This window comes from Artibeus jamaicensis, unplaced genomic scaffold (genome assembly GCF_021234435.1).
Source record: "Artibeus jamaicensis isolate MK-2021 breed Jamaican fruit bat unplaced genomic scaffold, CSHL_Jam_final contig_415, whole genome shotgun sequence".
Lineage (NCBI taxonomy): Eukaryota > Metazoa > Chordata > Mammalia > Chiroptera > Phyllostomidae > Artibeus > Artibeus jamaicensis.
In genome coordinates, this window is record NW_026521823.1 from 232,746 (window position 1) to 256,896 (window position 24,151).

General features: G+C 35.5%; 1 protein-coding gene across 5 annotated transcripts in view; it reads left to right on the top strand.

Annotated features, from left to right (window-relative positions):
- Positions 1–24,151, top strand: part of ELF1 (E74 like ETS transcription factor 1) — a 142,792-nt gene that overhangs the window by 114,252 nt on the left and 4,389 nt on the right. For 4 of the 5 annotated variants that reach the window (XM_037141248.2, XM_053665548.1, XM_037141251.2 and 1 more), the window contains 6 exons: positions 1,776–1,956; positions 6,866–6,973; positions 8,712–8,873; positions 14,093–14,176; positions 14,923–15,115; positions 16,209–16,655. In XM_037141248.2, coding sequence (XP_036997143.2) covers positions 1,776–1,956; positions 6,866–6,973; positions 8,712–8,873; positions 14,093–14,176; positions 14,923–15,115; positions 16,209–16,655 — 1,175 coding nt within the window. The remainder of the gene's footprint in view (positions 1–1,775; positions 1,957–6,865; positions 6,974–8,711; positions 8,874–14,092; positions 14,177–14,922; positions 15,116–16,208; positions 16,656–24,151) is intronic. The other variant, XM_037141252.2, reaches the window with a different exon arrangement.

Consider the following 24,151-nt stretch of genomic DNA (forward strand, 5'->3'; position numbering starts at 1 on the left):
CCCTCTAAAGATAAATAAATAAAATCTTTTAAAAAATTTTTTAAAAAATGAGCAGGCCACATGCGGACTAAAATGTGTCAGATTCTGTCAAAGCTTGCCACCAGATGCAACTGTACAATTGAGGAATGTTAACTCACTTGCCACTCTAAGCCTGCCACCAGATATAGCACCAGATTGTCACTTGCAATCTGGGTTTTGCAATGGGGTTTTGATAATGCAAGCAGTTGATTTATTATGGTCTCAGTGCAGTCAAACCTCTATGCTAATGATAATCTGTATTTGCAGCTGCTCCCCTGCACTAGCATCACTGCCTCAGTTCCCTCAGGTCATCGGGCATTAAGATTGTCACAAGGAGCATGCAACCTAGATTCCTTGCATGTGCAGTTCACAGTAGGGTTTGTACTCCTATGAGAATCTAATGCTGGCACTGATCTGACAGGAGGTAATATGCTCAGGCAGTAATATGAGTGATGGGGAGCGGCTGTAAATACAGGTGAAAGTTTGCTCACTGGCTGGCTCTCTTGCTGCTCACCTCCTGCTGTGCAGCCTGGTTCCTAGCAGGCCAGCCACCGGTTAGGGACCCCTGGATTAAATGATAGTACTATATCACTATTACTTTTCTGGTTGTGATCATTGTGCTCTCTTTATATAAGATAATATCCATGTTTTCAGGAAACACACTGAAGTGTTTAGGGTTAAAGAACCAGTATGTCTATATCTTTCAAAGAAATCAGAAAAAAATGTCGGTGTAGAAATAATAATATAGAAAGAAAATGATAGACATGATTATGTGTTAAAATTACAGGAATATGGATGGTGTTTGTAGGAGAATTATTTGTATTACTTTTATAATCTTTTTAAGTCTGAAATGTTTTAAAAGGAAATAGTAAGTTAATGAGATTTGTCACTAAATGATTTTTCCCTTTTTTGCATCAGTAGGCTGTTTATTTCATATTAGTCACTTGAGGGATGATGATTTACAGAGAACTGTTAAATGAAAGTGTACCAAATGAATAATACCATTACAAATGATAGGTAGAGCAATATAAAAGAAGTTGATAAATATCAAAACATTTTTACTATATTTGAAAAGTAATTCTTTTATAGACAGCCCTCATTATTACTTAGTATTATGATCCATGTATGCATTATATTGATACATTCAAAAAACTTTTTATATGCTTTTCACTCTTAACATTGAATTCTTTTCATGAACAGTTAACTGATTTTTCAGCAGGTGGTTCAAAACCCTCTCTGGGTCAGTTTACTGATTTGTCGAATGAGGTGGCTAGAATAGATTACACTTTAAGGATCCTTTCAGTTCTAAAATTCTGAGATCTCATTATTGGAAAGAAAATGAAAGTTAATTTTCCCATTTGAGTCAGAAGTTGTTAAACACAGCTTGTGTACCAAGTGATAGTGCAATACTTATTTAAACTCACAGATATTTTTCTGTCAAACTTTTGTTGAGATTGTATTTAATCATATATTCATATATGCAATTTCTCATGCATTAAAGATATTAGTAAATTTAATGTGGTTTAAAAGTATACTTTTATAGAATTTTCAAGTGAAAACTTGGTTGTTAAGACTTAAGATTAATAGTGGAAGTTTGTTATCTTAATAGGTATATAATCACTTCGATCTAAAGGGATTGTGAAGATATAAGTAGCTGATGGTATAAAAATTATATTGATGTTCAGTATAAAATAATTTTTGGTTATATCTAACAAAAATTAATTTTGCCAATTCTTTTTTCCCCTTACCTCTCTCAGCTTGGTGATCCAGCTATTTTTCCTGCTGTAATAGTGGAACATGTCCCTGGTGCTGATATTCTCAATAGTTATGCAGGTCTAGCCTGTGTGGAAGAGCCCAATGACATGATTACTGAGAGCTCCCTGGATGTCGCTGAAGAAGAGATCATAGATGATGACGATGAAAACATAACCCTTACAGGTGTGTGTGCCTCCTCCAGCAGCACTTTACCTCAGCCTCCTTTTAGGCAATGTTCTAGCCCTGTAATTTTGGGAGCATACAAAGTCCCTAACTTGATGTTAAATAACTATTACTTGCAGAGGCTAGAGCTCTGCAGGGAGAAGGAAATTTCCTTTTCTTTCTCATCTGCCTATGTTCCATAGTTCTTTCTGACCTCCCCTTCTTCTTTTCTAAATATATTGAGAAGAACGTGAGAAAATAAGAAGGCTTGCGAGAGGAGCCAAACCAACTCAATTCATCAAGTCTTCTCTAAGCATTTTTTATATGCTTAGCTCTGTATTCCTGATGGCAATGAGAACTTGTTGGTAGATGAAAAGATAGGAAAGTTTTGTTTGTTTGTCTGTTTTTTACTGCCATTGCTTAAAGCAAAACAGGAGGCAATGAAGCAAATGTAGGATAAGGTACTGAGATTTAAAGAAGATTCTTCTTATGGTCAGTCAGAAGTAGGAGGATGTGTCAAATATGAAGAGTTCACTCTGTAGTGTAAGAAGAGGTATAGTGGTAGTACTGTTTTCATCAGTTTTAGAAGTTGGTGCACACACTTGTATTGTTATACATGTACATACAGAAGTGTTTGAAGTATTAGAGAAAGTCAATTATTTGGAAGCAAAGGTTATTCAAATAGTTTTAAATTAAAAACAACAGAAAATTAACATTAGTCACAATACTATTAGCTAAACCCTAGACCTTATGTGTAGGTTTCACCCATTTCATACTAATGTCCTTTTTCTGTTCCAGGATCCTATCTGGAATCTCACATTGCATTTAGTTGTTATTTCTTCTGAGTCTCTTCCAGTCTGTGCCTGTTCCTTTTTCTTGTCTCTCATAACCTTGACAGATTAGAGGAGTACTGGTTAGATATTATAGAATGTCTGTCAATTTTGTGTGATGTTTTTCTCATGATTGGAATGCAGGGATATCATCAAAATGGCATTGTCACCTTCTCAGTGTATCATATTAACATAATTGATTAAAAATACATTGTCTCAATTCTCACAACATAAAGAGAAAATGGAAATTAGAGAGGTAAAATTAAATGATTTGCCTGAGGTCACACACCAAGTGACTGAGCCCCCATTGAAAATATTGGCAAACAACCCTTGATTCGTTTAATTTTATAAAGCATGTTCTTATATATAGATGTATTCATATTTTTTGTTTGCAGAAACCCAGTGGAAGTTTTTTGATGAGTCTAAATTTGTTTCTCCCTTATGGATGAAGGAATTAAATTAATCAAGTTACAGGTTTCTATTCATTGCTGACTGTGATGTATAGGTTTTGTCTAACAGAATGACCACCATTGTGCATTTATCTGTTGGGCAACTAGTGACATTTTTGCAGACTATTCTGAATTCTCGATGCCTTAGGGGAAGGCTGTACTCTCTGTAGGTTGCAAACAGGGTTTTCCCAGTTTTAGTGATCAGGGAAGATATTAGTCTTCAAAGAAAGGAAAGCAGATCTTAGATCTTTAAGAGAAGGAATTGCTTCTTCCTTTCAGTGCTTCATTCTCTTAGGCTTAGACTTGAAGATAGCTAGCTAATGGTGAGGTACAGACAGGTTCCTTCCTTCCTTCCTGGAAAGCAGAACTGGTAAGGAATGGGTCCAGAAATCAAACATGTCTTGAAAACCAGATTTGCTTTTCTCATGTTTCTTCTCCCCCCCCTTTTAAAAAGATTTATTTATTTTTAGAGAGAGGGGAGGGGAGGGAGAAAGAGAGGGAGAGAAATATCAATGCACGGTTGCCTCTCACATGCCCTGTTTTGGGAACCTGGCCCGCAACCCAGGCATGTGACCTGACTGGGAATCAAACTGGTGATCTTTTGGTTTGCAGTCCAGCACTCCATCCACTGAACCACAACAGCCAGGGCTCTCTCTCCCCTTTCTTACCTTCCAGCTTTAACACTTCCTTCCTTGTGTGAGCAATGGCTAGAAAAGAACCTTGTAGCAGCCCTCAATGTCTAGAGAAAGCAAAGAACCTTGTAGTAGCCCTCCTTGGTCTGCAGTAAGATAGGGAAGAGTACTGGATTTTGGGGACACTGAGGGGGAAGAAAGAGATGGGAATAGAATGCTTTATAAACTGTACATGAATCCTAGGTAGGACTGCAGATGATATTAAGAATTGCTGTTAACAGAGGGGGCCGCCATTTCCCGGCTCTGACCAGACCCCCACATACAGCATCACAACCCAGCGACCTGGGAGTCCAAGGCTCCGCTCCTCATACTTAACGGGTGTGAACAGATCAAAAATGGCTCAAGATCTCAAAGCCCCAGAGCCTATAAATCTAAGCGATGAAGAAATAGCAAAACTCTCAGATGCACAGTTTAAAACTCTGGTGATCAGGATCCTCACAGAACTGGTTGATTATAGACACAAATTAGAGAAACATATGAAGGCGAAACTAATTGAAATGAATGGAATTGCACAGGAAACCAATAGCGATGAAAAGGAAACTGGGACTCAAATCGATGGAGTGGACTAGAAGAAAGCAAATAATGGCCAAACAGAAAAGAGTGAAGAAGCAAGAATTCAAAAAAATGAAGAGAGTCTTAGGAACCTCCAGGACATCTTTAAATGCTCCAACATCCGAATTACAGGGGTACCAGAAGGGGGAAAGGAACAGCCACCAGTGGAAAACTTATTTGAACAAATAATAAAGGAGAATTTCCCCAATCTGGCAAAGGAAATAGACTTCCAGGAAATCCAGGAAGCTCAGAGAGTCCCAAAGAAGTTGGACCTAAGAAGAAACACACCAAGGCACATCATAATTACATTAGCCAAGATGAAAATGAAGGAGAGAATCCTAGAAGCAGCAAGAGATAAGGGGACAGTCACCTACAAAGGAGTTCCTATCAGACTGTCAGTGGATTTCTCAAAAGAGACCTTACAGGCAAGAAGGGGCTAGAAAGAGGTATTCCAAGTCATGAAAACCAAAGACCTACAACCAAGATTGCTCTATCCAGCAAAACTTTCAACAAGTCATGAAAACCAAAGACCTACAACCAAGATTGCTCTATCCAGCAAAACTTTCATTTAGAATGGAAGGACAGATAAAGTGCTTCTCAGATAAGATCAAATTCAAGGAGTTCATCATCACCAAGCCCTTATTATATGAAATGTTAAAGGGACTTACCTAAGAAAAAGAAGTTAAAAAAACATGAACAGTGAAAAGACAACAAACTCACAGTTATTAACAACCACACCTAAAACAAAAGCAAACTAAAAGGACAGCTAGATCGGGAGTGGAAACATAGAAATGAAGATCATGTGGAGGGTTAGCAACAGGGGAGTGGGAGGAGGAAAAGGGGTGAGAAGGTACAGAAAATAAGTAGCATAGACAGTAGATACAAAATAGATGGGGGGCAAGAATAGTAGGGGAAATATAGAATCCAAAGAACTTGAGACACGTGGTCATAAACTAAAGGGGGAACGGTGGGGGAGGGGTGTACAGTGGAGGAGAACGAAGGGGAGAATAGAACAACTGTAATGGCATAATCAGTAAAAAAATAAAAGAAAAAATAAACATGGATACAAAAAAAAAGAATTGCTGTTAGTATTGTTACTAATTTAGTATGACAATAGTATTGTGCTAGATTCCTTATCTTTTAGAAATATACTAAAATATTTAGAGATAAAACATGCTATCTTGGATTTCTTTAAAATAAATCTTGAGGGCAGTGAGTGGTATATAGATAAGAGATGATTGACTGCGTGTTGATAATGGTGGATGCTGAGAATGGATATGTAAGAATTCATTATACTGTGTTTAATAATTTTGATTTTGTTTGAAATTTTCAACAATGAAAAGATCAAATGATTTTTTATTGATTTGAGGCTTATGTTAATAACTGTAGCTGTTATCTATAGATAACACCTGATTTCAAATTTTCATGTTCATCAAAACACTTTCATTTTTTTCATTGACTTATCTTATACCATTTGATATAAATTTGAACTTATAAAATAAATGTATAAGGATAAAATACCACTTTCATCCATTTATACATTGGAGTTCCACATAGGTTTTTTTTTTAAAGATTTTATTTATTTACTTTTAGAGAGAGGGTAAGGGAGGGAGAAAGAAAGGGAGAGCAACATCAGTGTGAGGTTGCCTCTCATGTGCCCCCACCCAATCTGGAACCCAGCCCACCACCCAGGCATGTGCCCTGACTGGGAATCAGGCCATTGACCCTTTGTTTCCCATGCTAGCACTCAGTCCACACTGAGCCACACCAGCCAGAACCCACATAAAATTTTACTTGAAAAAAGGTTGTGCTATTAAAAAATGGTTTTTAAGATCTTATTTACTTATTTTTGGAGAGAAGGGAAGGGAGAAATAAAGGGGAGAGAAACATTGGTGCAAAAATGAAAAATCAATTGGTTGCCTTTTATATGCACCCCAGTGGAGATGAACCCTAAACCCAGGCATGTTCTCTAACTGGAAATCCAACCAGTGACCTTTCAGGTTGTGGGACGACACCTAACCAACTGAGCCTCCCTGGTCAGGGCTGTGCTATTAAAACATTTTTAAGTGTTTATTTACATTTTAGTGTGTTTTAAACATTAAGCAAAAAACTTAGACAAGGCATAGTCTCCACTGTAGGAGAATTAGTGTTCTACAGTACATACAAGAAAAGAATGACACCAGAATTACCAAAGGGCATTTAGATTCTAATAATATGACTATGGTTAAATCTTTTTGGAGATGGTGGCAATTCACCAGCTATAGAGGAATGGAAGAAGAGTCAGAGATTAACAGAGACCCTAGTTCATTCCAAGAGTGTTGGGATCAGTGTTAGAACTGAAAGGGACCTAATAAAATCAATCTAGTCATTTTATACTAATTCTGTTTTTTCTTTAAATATATTATAGTTGAAGCTTCCTGTCATAATGAAGATGAAACAATTGAAACTATTGAGGCTGCTGAGGCACTCCTCAATATGGATTCTCCTGGCTCTATGCTGGATGAAAAACGAATGAGTGAGTAGTTATGTGTTAATGATTATCCATGTTTATATACTTTGACAATTATTCTTGCCATCTTTCTCTATTAAATGGTAAATATAAAGAGACTCAAGATCATATTTTATACTTTTTTGTTCCAGGAGTATTAGTACTTGATGAACTTTTGCAAAAGTGTTCAATTAAACAAGACTTATTAAAAGAAATTGGGGAGTGAGACCTTTAGGAATAAAAAAGTAATTTATATAGTTGTCAAAGGGCAAATTTTGCAGAATTTCTTACCTTAACCTTACTGGTAGAAGGATTAGGGTACTTAGGGCCCAAACTATTATTACTTAGTGATTTCTGTAGATCTTCATTAGTGAATGGGAAACATCCATTTAAAAGTTTTCTAGCACTTCATGGCATAAAGTTCACTGCCTCATTTGGTCTGCTTTTATTTATTTATTGTGGGAGGAGGGCAGGCAGAGGGAGCAAGGAAAGCAACTTTATTTGGAAAGCCAGTGAGCTGAGAAGATGGGGACTAGTGTCCTAAAGAACCATCTTGAGAAAGTACAGAATTCAGGCTTCTTTTATTTCAAGGGAAGGGGGAAACTGAGGGGTTTGAGGTCAGGGGTGACTGATGATACAGACATTAACAAGGGTCCAAGGGGAATGGTGAAACTTCAAACTCTGGTTGCCAAGGCCTCAGTAAGGAGGTTCCTATAAATCTATTTTCTCAGTCAAGCTTTCTGTCAGCCCCATTTTATTTCACCACCTTCATCCCATGAAGTTCTCCAAGGAGCTGCCACAGTATGTGGGCAGGCTTCTCATCAGGCCACAGACATTCTTATCTGCTTTTAAATGCATGTTCTCCTTTGGGCTTTTCTAACAAGAAAGTAGTTAAACTAAAAATTAATTAATACTAAAGCAATTCATGATATTTATGGAATATTTTCTATGCATACCAATGCACTAGACAATAGTATTATATAAGTGAATGGATACAACCTCTTTCCTCAGTCTTAAAATTTGAAAACATTTATTTATGTAAATAATTGTAAAAACCAAAAATAAAAGCCAACAACAACATGTAGATGTACAACAACATTTTCTGGGAGGAGAGAGTACTCTAGCTGAGAGCATCAGAGACAGGCTTTATGGAGGGAGTATTTTGACTTGGACTATAAATGACGAATAAGCTTTAAATGGGTAGACGAGACAGGAAAGGGTATTCAAAGTAGAAGAAAAGAATTGAGCCAAAGACAGACCTGTAAAAAAGAATGAAGTGTTGTATGCAAACATGCTTTGGTATAGCTGAGTGGAGATTAAGATTGGAAGGTAGATTTGATCCAGACTGTGGAAGCTTTACATGGCATGCTGGGGAGTTTGGGTTGTTCTTATCTTTTCTGTCCTATAAACTATGGAAAGATATGTCCATTTACATTTTCTTTTCAATTTTCAGGTGGAAAGTTTTTCTAGAGAAGAATGTGGTCAGATCAGACTTAGTTTTCAGAGAATCACTTTAGCAGCAATGTGAAGAATGGAGAAGAGAGAGGAGAGAGACTGGTGATAGGAAGTCAACTAAGGGAGAAATCGAAATAGTTCAGTCAAGCCTGGATTGATTTAGGGTATCCGATTTGAAATAAAAAGCAAGGACCAAATTTTAAGATTTTATTTCTACTTTATTCTTCCTAGAAATAGGAAATTCTTTTATGAAATTATTTTGATATATAATACAAAGTTGATGATAATTAGTCAATTTTATTTCCATTAGATAATAATATTTTTAGTTCATCTGAAGACGACATTGTCGTTACCCCAATCACGCATGTATCCGTCACATTAGATGGGATTCCTGAAGTGATGGAAACTCAGCAGATTCAAGGTGCACACTCACCAGGAGCCTCCTCACCAGAACAACCTAAGAGAAAGAAAGGTGGGTAGTTAATTTGTTTAGGAAGAAAAAATCAAGTCTATAAATTTTGTTTAAGGATATTTCTATATCACTGGAGAAATTGAGGACACAAAACATAAGATGTATTCCTTTATATTAGATTTCTTTTGTAAAAACTTCAATTATTTACATGTTTAAAATATTTGATCTTACAGAAAAGGTATTTTACAACTTTTTAAAGCCTCAGTCTTTTATCAAAACCCTTTTATCCATACTCAGAAAGAGCTTGGGGATAGGAGCAGGTCAGCTTCCTCTCATAGGACATAGAAAACCGCAGATGTACGTATAGATTCCAGTATAATATTCTAGTGGGAAAAATATGAGTTGACATCAACAAGTAAGTAATTGAAGAGGAAAATGTAAGAATGTATTAAATGGGATTTTCAACTTTCCACAATTTAGGACCATTCTTACATTTTAAAGTCTAACACTCTTTCCACTGTACTGCATTCTGATTCTACTTCAGCTTGTTTATTATCTTGGTTAATGGCATCACTACCAGCCACCAAGTAACCTAACTTCATGTAAAAGTAGGAGAAATTTCAAGAGTCAAAAATGAAGAAGAAAATGAAAACAGTATGAATGAGCTGAAACTGCAGCAATTCTGAAGGGCTGTGAAGGATATGTCAATCTTGCTATCCAGGCGGCTTTGGGTTTTATTGGTCTTGTAGAGGCAGATGCTTAAGACTGGGTCCAATGCAGTATGGCGTGTTGGACAAAGACCTCAATATAAAACTGGGGTCTTTGAAAGGCTATTACCTCAGAAGAAAAACAATTGCCCATTATCACAGACAGATATCACGAAACTTATATTTCTTAGCTGCAGCTCTGAGTGGAGAAATTCTTCCTTTGGAAATCCATAATCCTACACTAGCCTTAACCTAGGTTTACAACTAGTATTTAAACTGTCACTGTCTTGAGGAATTCCCAACCAAGTAATTTACATAAAGGAAAGCCCAGGCTAGCAATAACATTGGGACACCAGGCAGAAGTTCTTGTAAAATTCTCCTGACAAATCATGCATTTCAGCAAGGCTGCATGGGATTTCCTCAAATAAAACTCTGTTGAAGGTGAACTCACATTTTAGTGTTACAGAATATATGCTGAAGACACTTCTTGAATTAGAACCAGTAGACATAGAAAACCCTAGGGTTAATTCTTTAAAACTTCAGACAACAGAATTACCAAATAGATATGTTCAATGAGTGTGTTTGCAATTATTAAAGCAAAAGAATTAAAAAATATTATCAAAGAATAAGGCTTAAAGAATACCAGGTAGTACTTCCTTTTCTAGTCAAGATAGAATAATAGAAGCTGCTAGGCAACATTTTTTGGATATGACACAAAAAGCACAATCAAGAGAAGCAAAAATAAACATGTGATACTACATTAAACTAAAAATATTCTGCATGTCAAAAGAAGCAATCAACAAAATGAAAAGTCAACCTATGGAATGGTAGAAAATATTTGCAAATCATGTATCTGAAGAGGAATTAATAGCCCTAACTGTTGTGGCTCAGTGGATTGAGCACCAGCCTGTGAACCAAAGGGTCACTGGTTCAATTCCCAGTCAGGGCACATGCCTGGGTTGCTGACCAAGTCAGAGTCCCCAGTAGGGTCATGTCAGAGGCAACCACACAGTGATGTTTCTCCTCCTCTTTCTTCCACCCTCCCCTTCTGTCTAAAATAAATAATTTTTTAAGAAGAAGCTCTCTATTTAGAGGGAAATAAAAAAGGAATTAATAGCCAAACTATGTAAGGAATTCAAACAATTCAATAGCAAAAAAAAAAAAAAGAAAGAAAGAAACCCACAAAAATCTGATTAAAAAATGGACAGAGGACCTGAGTAGACAGTTTTCTAAAGATGTACAGATGGCCAACAGGTACATGAAAAGATGCTCAGCATCGCTAATCATCAGGAAAATGTAAATCAAAACCCAGTGCAATACCACTTCTCACCTATTAGAATGGCAATCATCAGAAAGACACAAGATAACAAGTGTTGGATAATGTGGAGAAAAAGGAACCCAAGTGTACTGCTTGTGGAAATGTAAATTGGTACAGCAACTATGGAAAACAGAAGATTCCTCAAAAATGAAGAATAGACCTACCATATGACCCAACAATTCCTGTTTTGCATATCTACTAAAAATGTGAAAATATTTATCCATAAAAATATATGTATCCCTGTGTTCACTGCAACATTATTCACAATAGCCAAGATATGGAGATAACCTACATGTTCTTGGACAGATGATTGGATAAAGAAGAAGTGGTCCATTTATACAATAGAATACTACTTAATCATTTAAAAATGATGAATGTGGCCAAGGACAAGAACCGTATGATTTCACTCATATATGGGATATAAAGTAGAAAGCAACAAATGAACCAAGGCAAACAAGCAAACTCATAGACAGAGGCAATTGTATGGTGGTTACTAGAGGGGGAGAAGAGTGGTAGAAGGATGAAGAGGGCAAAAGGATGTCAAACATATGGTGACAGAAAGAGACTAGGTTTTGGGTGGTAAGCACACAATGCAATATGGAGATGTGTTATAGAATTGTACACCTGAAACTTTTTTAATGTTATTAACCAATGTTATCCTAATAAACTTAATTTTAAAAATTAAAGTTAAAAAAGAAAATGTATGAATGGTTGGTTACATATGAGTTGATAGGGTAGGGAAAGGTAAGAAGTAAATAATACAGAAAGGCACAATGTACTCTTGAAGCTGAAGAATATGTTAATTATCTTGAATGCAGTGATAGTTTTGCAGATGTGTATGTATGTCAGAATTCATCAGATTACCAACTTTAAACCTGCAGTTTATTGTATAGCCATTATACCTCAAAAAAGCTGTTTTTTAAAAAGTATAAAGTTAGTATCCTACTTAATGGTGAAAGACTGATATGAGAAGGAACCAAATAGAATGCATAATATATGGGTTAAACAGAAGAGTAGTCACTACTGGAGAATCATTGAGCTCCAATATAGATCTGATATAGAATAAACAAATACAAAAGAGTTAGCAATATGGGGACTGAGTGAAAAGGCCTCCATTTAGCCCATGCCTGTGCCTAGTAGTTCAGATGGTTAGAGCATCATCCTGATATGCCAAAGTTGTAGGTTTGATCCCTGGTCAGGGCACATTAAAGAATCAACCAATGTATGCATAAATAAGTGTAGCAACAAATTGATGTCTCTGTCTGTCTGTCTCTTTTTTCCCTTCCTCCCACTTCCTCCTTCCTCTCTCTTTCTAAAATCAATCAATAAAAAAATAATTTAAAAAAGAAAAGGTCTCCATTTACTCAAAGCTCCAGGAAGAGAGACTATATAGAATAAGGAAAAGGCAATATTCAAAGGTAATGACTGAGAATATTCCATAATGATGTTAGTCTTAACATGGTGAATCCTGAGTAGTATAACTAAAATAAATGCAGGCCTAAATTCCCTGTAGTAAAAATTCAAAACACCAAATACAGTCTCTGCCCCTGCAAAAAGAACAAACAAGGGAGAAACTAGTATGTTACTTAAAGAGAATTGATTATTAAATTGGCAGCTTAGAATCTCCCAGTAGAGGCTGATATCTTCAAAGTAACGACAAGAAATAATTGTCAATTAAAAATTTTATATTGCCCCAGCTGGTGTGGCTCAGATGGTTGGAGCATCGTCTTGCAGACCCAAGGATCTCCTGTTGATTGCCGGTCAGGGCACATGCCTGGGTTGCAGGTTCGGTCCCCATTTGGGGTGTGTGCAAGTGGCAGTCCTTCGGCATTTCTGTCTCACATTGATGTTTCTCTCCCCCTTGCCCACCTTTCCCTTTCTCTAGAATCAATAAAAGAAAAAAATTATACCAAACTAAGCTACAATATAATTCACGTAAAGCTGTGTATATTGCCATCCTGAATGGTAAGGAAAGTGATGGAAAGGCTGGATATTGGGAAGGCTACTGGTAGTATCTGTCATGACTAAAACTAGTAGAGGAAAACAATGGGATAAAGAAAATAGTATCTATTGGGAAAAAACAGGTAAATATCAATAGAAAACAAAATGAGTGGTTAGGAGGGGTAGGAGCTAACTGAAGTCTTGTCTTCTGATACTTGTTATTATTAACACAATCAGCCCAAAGAAACCGCCTCATGAATGGGTTTTCTGTAGACGTCTGCAGTGGTGAAAGTGGAACCTGGCTGACTAGGTTCCTTATACATGTGGTAGTCTTAAGAGGGATCTGAAGAGTGACATTTTTGACCCCCTTCTCTCTGACTCTTGTTCACCTTCGAGGGAGTCAGCCCTCGAAGTCTTACCCCTCGAGAATGTTGGGGTAATAGCTACTAACTCAGGTATCCAGTCATGCTTAGTATTTGTTGTTTCTCACATACTTAATGGTAGTCTGTTTGTACAGCATTATCATTTCTACCTAAATCACAGGCAGTGATGCCAACAAATTGTGGTTCTAGGGAAGTGGCAAAAGATTACAACGCTTTAGCATAGTTAGTTGATCCAGATTAAGGCTACACAAAATACAATTTAACGCTGTTGGATTGGACTTGTTTAGAGGTTGGATGAAGGATAACCGTAAAATTTGTTCGTTGTAAACAGAAGTAAATATATAAAAATTAGGTGTTTTAAAATATACAGTAAAATGAAAACTGACTATGTGGTTCACCAGAGTTTTTGCCTCATTTATTTTTTATATTTCTAGATTTTGGGGAAGTTTTTAATATTTGAGAACTAACAGTGCAGAGATATATTTAGAAGAGAATAAAGATAAAAATTCACTTTTCCTACCTTAAAAAACTTATATAACCAACAGCAGACACATACCTACATGGCATATTTTTTTAGGCCAAGTTTTATCAGAATCAGGAATATTGCCCTGAATTTTAAGAAAGCACTGTCAGTGTTGTCAACTCAAAGACAAGCTGCAGTGTTTCAAATTTAACCTCATGTTTACAAATAAGCCAAAATATCATTGTCAGAGTATTTGTGATCTAACCCACATCAATGTTAAATTTTTACTGAAATGAAAATTTCCTTTTAGTAAGTAGCACTTAAGGAGACCAATATGATCCTAGTGTAAAGTGTTTGACACTTGAAATTTAGGATAAAGGACAAAATAGCAATTATTAACAGCAAAATTGTGCACACGTTTACACTTTTGAGGGCAAAATATATATGCAGAGCTGTTTTGCTTTCAGGAAGAAAAACTAAACCACCACGACCAGATTCCCCAGCCACTACACCAAACATATCTGTGAAGAAGAAAAACAAAGATGGGAAGGGTAAGTACTACTGTAATTTTCCTGTAATACTTAACAGGTCAAATAACATTCAGATTGCTTTAAAATGTCTTTATATTGTAAACAGAAACCACCAGCTTTCCTGACATATTTAAAATGGATCTTATTGCTGCCACATGCTAATAAGATACAGTCGACACTTTTTGTAAAGAGCATGGTAATAATATAGCCCAAGAAATTCATTTAAAAGATTTTCATTCATCTGTTAAAATAATCCATTCATCATTTAATAATGATGGTATCATTTAATAAGGTATCATTAGGTATTAACTCTTGGAAGAGTTAAGCTAGGTTAGGTTTTTAGTTTTTAGACATTATATTACATTGTGTTGGAGTTCTAGTATTTTAATAACTACTGCCCAAATTTGAAGAAAATTGTTATGCTAATCGACTGCCTCTCATATAAAGAGAACAACTATTGAAAGGTTTCATACAAGCCTTTTCACTGTTTCTTCATGTAATGGTTCTTAAAGAAGTGGGAAAAATTGTCTCAAATTGCTTTCTCCCTAAGTCATCTCAAATCTAATTAGCAAGATTGCTCTTTTGAGATATCTTGTGTGGAACTAATAAAAAATCTAGGCCCTAAAAATTAGAACTATTATCAATACTAACTGAATTCTGTGATATTTTTGTATTAACTATAGATGTAACTTGTAAGACTTTTAGTTGTATTTTGTTGTGTTCTTTCAAATGAAATTTTAGTGAGTGTAAAAGTGCTTTTGTTTCAGGAAACACAATTTATCTTTGGGAATTTTTACTGGCACTCCTCCAGGACAAAGCTACTTGTCCTAAATATATCAAATGGACCCAGCGAGAAAAAGGCATTTTTAAGTTGGTAGATTCTAAAGCAGTATCCAGGTTGTGGGGAAAGCACAAAAACAAACCTGATATGAATTATGAGACCATGGGAAGAGCTCTCAGGTATGTGAAGTTTTTGTGGTTCATTGTGTTAAGAATATTATTTCCTAAATATTAAAATATAGATAACTTCTAAAAAGTTAAGGAATTTGAAAAATGGTGAATTTTATTTATTGGAGTGCTAAAACCACACTACTTATAGAAATCAGTGTGCATTTAAATTGAAATATTATTTCCATCCAGAAAATGTGTGCCTTCCAAAAAAGATCTTCATGCAAACAACAGATATTTTATTTATAAAGGGATCAGAAAATGTTAAGGTATCATTAGGTATTGTAAATTGACCAAGGGCCTTATATGTTTTGAGCCATTAAGTTTAAATTTAGCACAAAGTACAAATAATGGTGATGTAGGTACTTAGTAAGGGGTGTATTTTTAAAAATAAATCTCAGGTGTGATTTATGCTGTAATAAATTATTGCTTTGAGGATAATATTAGACATTTTCAACTAGGGTATAATTTTATTTTTCAACTCACTTTTAGTTTTTCTGTGATCATGTCAACATATGCATGTATTTGAGAAAGATTATTAGAAATAGCAATGATGTGGTAACTTGATAACCTTATGAAACTAGAACTATGTATTTAGTTACAGTTTTCTTTTTAACTTACACTTTCTGGTAACTAGTTTAATTAAAGTTAATGACAAAATTTGAATCCCTTCTATTTGTACATTCAATTTTAAATGGAAAACTGAATTAGGTTTACGGAATCAATTTAAACTGGTAGGGATGTTATAGGAAACTATGGAAGGGAAATAGTTTCTTGAGGTTGGTACTAGATTTGACTATTAGCATAAGGGTAGAGGAAGAAAGAAAAATGAATGCTAGAATAATCTATATACTTTATCAATAATCCCCTAATAAGAATTGATTTTAGATTTAGTCAGTAATAAGGACTTTGCTCTATCTGTGAGTAAATGTGTTTTTACATGTATTTAGAAAATAATGTTTTCATTGCACTATATTTAGAATGTCTTTTCTCACTTTTTTTCCAACTTTTAACTTTAGTGTACAGTTAGGAATTTTTTTGGGTGAATATTGTTTTAATTTATTTAATTAAATAAAATGTTGATGAAATTGTCTGTTTTGAATAGGTACTATTACCAAAGGGGTATTCTGGCCAAAGTAGAAGGTCAGCGCTTGGTGTATCAGTTTAAAGAAATGCCAAAAGATCTTATTTATATAGATGACGAGGATCCAAGTTCCAGCATAGAGTCTTCAGATCCATCACTGTCTGCAACAACCACTTCAAGCAGGAACCAAGGAGGCCGATCAAGAGTATCTTCAAGTCCGGGAATAAAAGGAGCCAATACAGTTCTAAAACCAGGGCATTGTAAAGCTACAAAAAGCAAAGATCCTGTGGAAGTCACCCAGCCGTCAGAAGTTCTGAGGACAGTGCAGGCTGCACAGTCTCCATATCCCACCCAGCTCCTCAGGACTGTGCATGTAGTGCAGCCAGTACACACTGTCCCAGAAGGAGAAGCAGCCCTCATCAGCTGTGTACAGGATGAAACATTAAATTCTTCTGTTCAGAGTATTAGGTGAGAAAACTAAAGTTTATCAATGTGTATTACTATGTAACATGCCTGATCAGAGCCAATTTTTGTTAAGTGGGTCAAGATTCAGAGTGAAAATAAAAATGATAAAGATTCCAAGCTAGCACTTTTATTCAACAGATCAATTTGGCATCAAAATATTATACGTTATATCAGACCTATGATTGTATCAATGTTTCCATTATTTTTATACTTTGACATTACTTGATGTTATTCTATCAGTTTAAGTCTAATGCATTATACCTTTTTATAACTGGATGATCCAAACAGTAAGGGATCCACATATGAGAAAACCCAGAGAATGGTTTTAGCTTTTTTTCAAAATCAGAATCTATAAAAATTCAACAACAATGGACATATTATGACCTTTTGGAATACATTAAGTTCTAAGAAAAAATGTATTTCTTGGGAAAATCCTATTATGGGACAGTTATTTCAAAAGTTCAAACAGGAATGGAGGCCAAGAATCTAATGTCATCTTTTTCAGGCTTTGAGAGGGTAGAAGTTGGCTTAATCAAACCAAATTTGCTTCATAGTCTCAGGAAAGATACGAAACAATAGATTGACCAAAAATTCCTATCTGCTTTAGAGTGATCTTTTGCAGAAAATTGAGACTGGTTTTGGCTGATTTAGAATGGGGGGAAGGGAAAGAGGGAGAAAATTAGATACACGTTGGCAGCATTCCATTTTTCTGTTTCTACTGTCATGAATTTTCAGAACATGAATTATAATAAATATAGGAGCCCTTCCAAATCTAATAAAAATGATTCTTTGATTACTTTCATTAATCAACTTCAGTCTTATATTTGTATATTCCAGAACATAAATGCTGGATTTTTGTTCAGTTGATCTCAAAGTAAGCAAATGCTACTAGAATTAAGTAGACTTTGTTCAGTTTTTCTTGTATGGTCCATTTAAACCTTTGACATTGTGAAAATTGAATTCTCTTAAGATCTTTAGTGGACTTGCAAGGAATGTAAAGATCACATTTTTTTTTAATATAAGGGACAGGAATTATACATCTTTAGCTGACATTAAAGAAGTACTTATTTAGCTCTCTCTATTTCCTTTTAATGTTTTATTTTCCGTCAGATTCTATTGGTTGCATGTGATGACTGGTTGTATAATTGGAAGTATGTGGTTCCTTTTATTGTTTTCTAGGCTCCTTATCATCTTATCATATGTATTTGTATTGATATGAAACATACAACGCCCACAGCTAATCACTGGAACCCCTTCTTGGAGTCATTTGGTGTTTTTTTAGCATCGTAATCAGAGTTTCCTTTATAGACCTTGAGAATAACCCCTTCAGAAAAAAACATATCACTCTATTTCTGAAAGATAGTAATTTGTGATATTATATTAGATACTTTATTACTCTGAATGTCAGTTTCTCATTAAGACTCAGTACCAGACATGAAAATATTGTTAATTATCTTTGGTGTGCCTTTCAGAATTTTTACTTCATGGTCTCTGAGAGTTCTGTAGACTCTGCCTGCTTCTTGCTTATAATAATTTTTCTCTTCAGTCCAACCCGTATATTAGTACTACTCATAGCTTTGTTATATTACCTTCTTCCAGTTTTTGTTAGATCTATGTTGCTCACAGAGTGCAGTCCAATTTTTGTGGCCTCAACTGTTAGCTCTCACCCTCTGCTTGTAATTCTTTCCTTGCTCCCCTGATGAAGCTGACTTTCCTGCCTTTACCTCAGTCGAGTGCACAGACCAGGTGTTTCAGTTTACTTTAATGCCTGTCTCCTCCTATATATTTAAATCTGTAGGAGCCAGATATTATGCATTGTCCTTTTGCCAGCACCTAACATGTTATCTGGTATATAACATCTCCATATTTATAGAATTTCTTTTGAAGGAGTATATATATTCATTCTTTAATCTCCTCATAGACCAATGAGTTCTCTAAGTGGACTACTTATGGAATGAAGTAATAAAAATTTAAATTAAAAAAAATTTAAAACATATTTTCTTATTGTAGAAATTTTTCTATATTTGTATGTATATATGTATATATTTGAATACATTCTTAATCATTCTTTTTATTTTTAAAAACACCCTTCTATTATCTGGTTATATATATTTTTTCTACTCCCAAATCTTATTTTAAAGCAGTCAAGGCTTTAATTAAATGCATTTTTAAAAAAGATTTTATTTATTTATCTTTAGAGGGGAAGGGAAGGAGAGAGGGAGAGAAACATCAATGTATGGTTGCCTCTCATGAGTTCCCAACTGGGAACTGGCCCGCAACCCAGGCATGTGCCCTGACTGGGAATCGATTGTCTGGTTCGCAGGCCCGCACTCAATCCGCTGAGCTACACCAGCCAGGGCCTAATTGAATGCATTTTATTCCCTGAAATTATTAGCTGTGATAAGGCAGAAGTTAATAATAGCAACACTCTTTGAACACTTAACAACTGCTGAATATAATTATTCAGGTTTTGCTATTATGTTGTTTCTTTCTATTATGTAGAAGGAGAGTAAAAGTGTTAAGTAAGTTTCAAACAAATTGTACGTAACTCTGAAATTTTAACATATTATAGGTTTTTCATTAATTTATTTAATGATTTCTTTTTTAAATTGAATTTTAATTACCCTAACTTTTTATTATGAACAATTTCAAATTATGGAAAAATTGAAATAGTACAATGAATATCTACTTACCATCCACCTAGGTGTTATTTTTTTCACTTATAATACAATTCCTTTATTATAATGATTTTTTAAATTTTAATTGATAGCTTTTGCCTTACTTGTTTTCTCTCTAACTGTACTTGAAAAGTACAGTTTTCTGCCTTTTACTCCCATTCAAGCCCACCCCCTAACCCTCCCACCTCCCCCCCCCCCCCCCGCCGTTTTCACCCCCCTTAGTTTTTGTCCATGTGTCCTTTATACTTGTTCCTGTAAACCCTTCCCCTTTCCCCCTGAAATTCCCTCCCCTCTCTTCTCTGGTCACTGTCAGCCTGTTCTCTATTTCAGTGTCTTTGGTTATATTTTGCTTCTTTGTTTGTTTTGTTGTTTAGGTTCCTGTTAAAGGTGAGATCATATAGTATTTGTCTTTCATCACCTGGCTTATTTTGCTTAGCATAATACTCTCCAGTTCCATCCATGCTGTTGCAAAGGGTAGGAACTCCTTCTTTCTTTCTGCTGCATAGAATTTCATTGTGTAAATGTACCATAGTTTTTGGATCCATTCACTTACTGATGGGTACCTAGGTTGCTTCCAACACTGGGCTATTGTAAATTGTGCTGCTATGATCATTGGGGTACATAGGTTCTTTTGGATTGGTGTTTCAGGGTTCTTAGGCTATAGCAGTGGAATTGCTGGGTCAAAGGGTAGATCCATTTTTAGTTTTCTTAGAAAATTCCATACTTTTTTCCATAGTGATTGTACCAGTCTGCAATCCCACCAACAGTGCACTAGGGTTCCCTTTTCTCCACAACCTCTCCAACACTTGTGTGTTGCTTTGTTATGTTGGTCGAGATACCATCTTGACCAGTGTGAAGTGGTATCTCATTTTGGGTTTTTTTTTTTTTTTTTGCATCTCTCTGATAGCTAGTGATATTGAGCATCTTTTCATGTGTCTCTGGATCCTCCGTATGTCCTCCTTGGAGAAAGTGTCTGTTCAAGTGTCCTTTGCCCATTTTTAAATTGGGTTGCTTGTCTTAGAGCATCCACCTAAGTTTTAATTGATAGCTTTTGCCTTACTTGTTTTCTCTCTATATATTTATTTATGCCATTTTTTTCTGTTTGGCAATTTGTCAAGTAAGTTGACATCATTATGGCATGTCACCCCTAAAGATTTCAATCTTCAACTTTTGAGAATAGAGATGTTATCCTTAATAACTATATTATTACTTCAAAGAAAATTAAAAAATAACTTGGCTATATCTTTTTTTACTTTATGACTACTTATTAATAAAAATCAAAGACCTTTTAAGGATTTTTTCTGTAGTTGTAAGTTAAGTCATACATATGACTTAAATTAATGTACAAGAGCTGTTAAAACACTATTTCATACATTTTACATATATTAATATCTGATACTCAATGAGGTGTAGATAATATTCCTATTTTACAGATGAGGAAACTGAGGCAAGGGGAGACCTCTAGTAAGTGGTGGAGATAGTGCTTTAATGTAAGCAGTTTAGTGCAAAGCAATGGCTTAATGATTTGCTATACTGCCTGTCAATTCACATAAATCACATGAATTATATCAGTTATTTACAATGAAGTAGTGACATGTCTTTTATTTTCTCAATTCCTTTGCTCATTTATTTTTATCTCATATAATTGCATATATTTATGTTGAAATAGATTAAGCTTTTCTTAATGGATTTTGGTATATGTGATGTGGTTTTACAAATTTAATTTTGACTCTGGTTTCATGTTATTAAAAGAAATAACAAAAATAAACCTCTGGTAAAATATATTCCTAAAATTGTCCCTTGATAAACTTGGAAGTTCATATACTAACCTAGCACAACTTTTTTCTCTTTAATATATATTGAAGCACTAAGATTAGCCTCTAAAAATGTATAATGTGTAAATTACCTCTAAAGCAGTGTAATGGAGCCCTCCAGCCTTGAGTTATTAAATGTGACATTGAATTATATTAATTAACTACTCTGACTCCTTTTCCTCATCTACAAAATAAAGATAACCTTATACAAAGTTATAACAACTAAAAGACACTTCCTGACAACTGAGTAGATACTCAACAAAACTGTTATATAGTCCTGCCACACATAACATTTCTACCAGCGATGGATATGACGTATATGATGTGTGTGATGGTGCGGGGCTAAATTTCCTGTAAGAAATTGAAGGATATATGGTTCAGGAGGAGTTTCTTTTTCTCTTGATGGGAACAGTACTTGGGCTTGGCAGTAGATTCCCACTTACTCAGAGTACCTCAATTTTGAGCCTACAGATTACATTCCAGGCAGACACTGACCTTTTTCAGCACAGAAAGCCTGTCCCTCCAGTTGTTACATATTCAAAGGGTATTACAACCATCTCAAATCCAGCTTGATCATCTTCTGAGTGCATTGCTGTAAATCCTTTGTTAAGGACCTAAGGTCCTGTAAGGACACAGGTCCACAGGCGCTATCTTAACAAGTATTGTGTCATTGCCACTTTAGTAAAACCTCTCTGTGATAGTGTGGGACCTACCTGTGCTTTGGAAATGTTTTCAGGTTGTAATGATGAAAGGTATAGATGGGTTTTATTTCTTCCATTAGTTTGATGACAGAGAGAGCCCTTTTTGCCAGGTAGGGTCATAGAACCAAAAACAAATTTCAGTCAAAATATTGAGTACTCAGTTCTAAACCCTTTCCATGTTAAATAACATGTTTTATCCTCATCTGAGGGAGAGAAACATGGACATGAGAGAGAAACATCTATCAGTTGCCTCTTGTATGCGCCCCAACTAGAGACCAACCCACAACCCAGGACTGTGCCCTGACTGGGAATGAAACCCACAGCCTTTCTGTGTATGGGATGATGCTCCAGCCAACTGAGCCACACTGGACAGGGCCAACCTCTTTTTTTCTTTTTTTAATGAATACCACAGAGTTTCCTAATCTGACCACCGCTCCAACATTCAATGGCCAAAACAACACTGCCATGACAATCCCCTGTGTTCCTTTATCTCTCAGCCTTGACTTATTCCTCATGATCTTCAGGCCACCTTTTACTCCCTCCTGACAGTCACTATTATAGTGATCTGTGCCTTACTCAGCAAGTTTCTCTTCAGTATTTCCAGTCAGTTCAGCTTACATCTCTGTTCATGACAGCTTCAATGTTCTATATCAGCTACATTGACAGCTACATTGACAGCTTCAATGTTCTATTTATGACACCATTGGAAAGAAATAGTGGAAAGGTTTGTGGAACAGTGTTTATAAAGCCTACAGTAGTGTGTAGTAATGTCCTAGGCCTTCATATTATCTCACCACTTACTGACTCGCCCAGAGCAACTTTCAGTCCTGTAAGTTCCACTCATGGTAAGTACCCTATCTAGGTCTACCATTTTATATTTTATACCATATTTTTACTGTACCTTTCTGTGTTTAGATACACAAATATTTACCATTGTGTTAGCTGCCTATAGTGTTCAGTACAGTAATATGCTATACAGGTTTGCAGACTGGGAGGAATAGGCTATACCATATACCCTCGTTATGTGGTAGGCCATACCTAGATTAATGTCAGCAATTTTCAACCTTTTCTATCTCATAACACACATAAACTAATTACTAAAATTCTGTGGCATACCAAAAAGTATATATTTTTTGCTGATCTGACAAAAATAGGTATCATTTTGATTGACTTACAACAAATAAAATAATAAGTAATTACATACCCTTTTTGCTTCAGAGTGACTTTTGAAAATATCAGGTACCTATACTTGTATGTAAGGATTTCTGATACCAAGAATTACCAAATTAGATGCAGCCTTATTATGCCACATGACCAATACATATGGCATACAATACTATTATATGACATATATGAATGGTTCAAGACAGGGTATTCACACTGGTCAGCTACTGTTGTGTTGGCTGTGGTCATTTTTTAATTGATAATCTAAAGGAAAAGAGGCTGGTGCCCCTGACTAACTAATCAGATATTGCATGTTTAAAAAATTCTTGTGCCACACCATTTGAAAATTGCTGATTTATATAAATGCACTCTGATGTTCGCACGACAACATCATATAATGGTGCATTTCTCAGAATATATCCCTGTCATTACACAATGCCAACTGTATTGTATATCTTTCTTAGCTTCAGAAAGAGGAATTTTAAATTACCAGTATTTTACCAGCTGGTTACAAGCTTAGGAGATTTTTTAAAGGTTTTATTTATTTATTTTTAGAGAAGGGAAAGGGAGGGAGAAAGAGAGGAAACATCAGTGTGTGGTTGCCTCTCACATGGCCCCTACTGGGGACTTGGCCGGCAATCCAGGTATGTGCCCTGATTGGGAATCAAGCCAGCCAGCATTTGGTTCCTAGTCTGTGCTTAATCCACTGAGCTACGTCGACCAGGGCAGGAGATTTTTTTAAAGTAGTTAACTATAACATAACCTTTTTTATATAGTGTAATTTCACCAGATGCAACTGGAAGCTTGTTAAATAAGAAAAATATTAAAAATTCCTGCAGTTGGGAAAAGGTTGCATAATATTGTCCTTTAATCTCTGAATTTTTTATAAGTAAAAATTGTTTTAGAATTTGTCTAAATAAACCAGTATATTTACATCCCACATAAGGATATATTTCCTGGCAGATGACAATCAGGTATTTCAATAAAGGGACATTTTTTTTCCTAATTTGAATAAAGTCTGTAGTGTTAGCTCTGATTAGCAGTATGAAAAATTTCCAAGCACTTTATTGCACTTTATCTCTTGTGCCAGAGACAAGAGAAGGAAAGAGGATGGGAAGAGGGGTGTACTAAAGATATGTAGG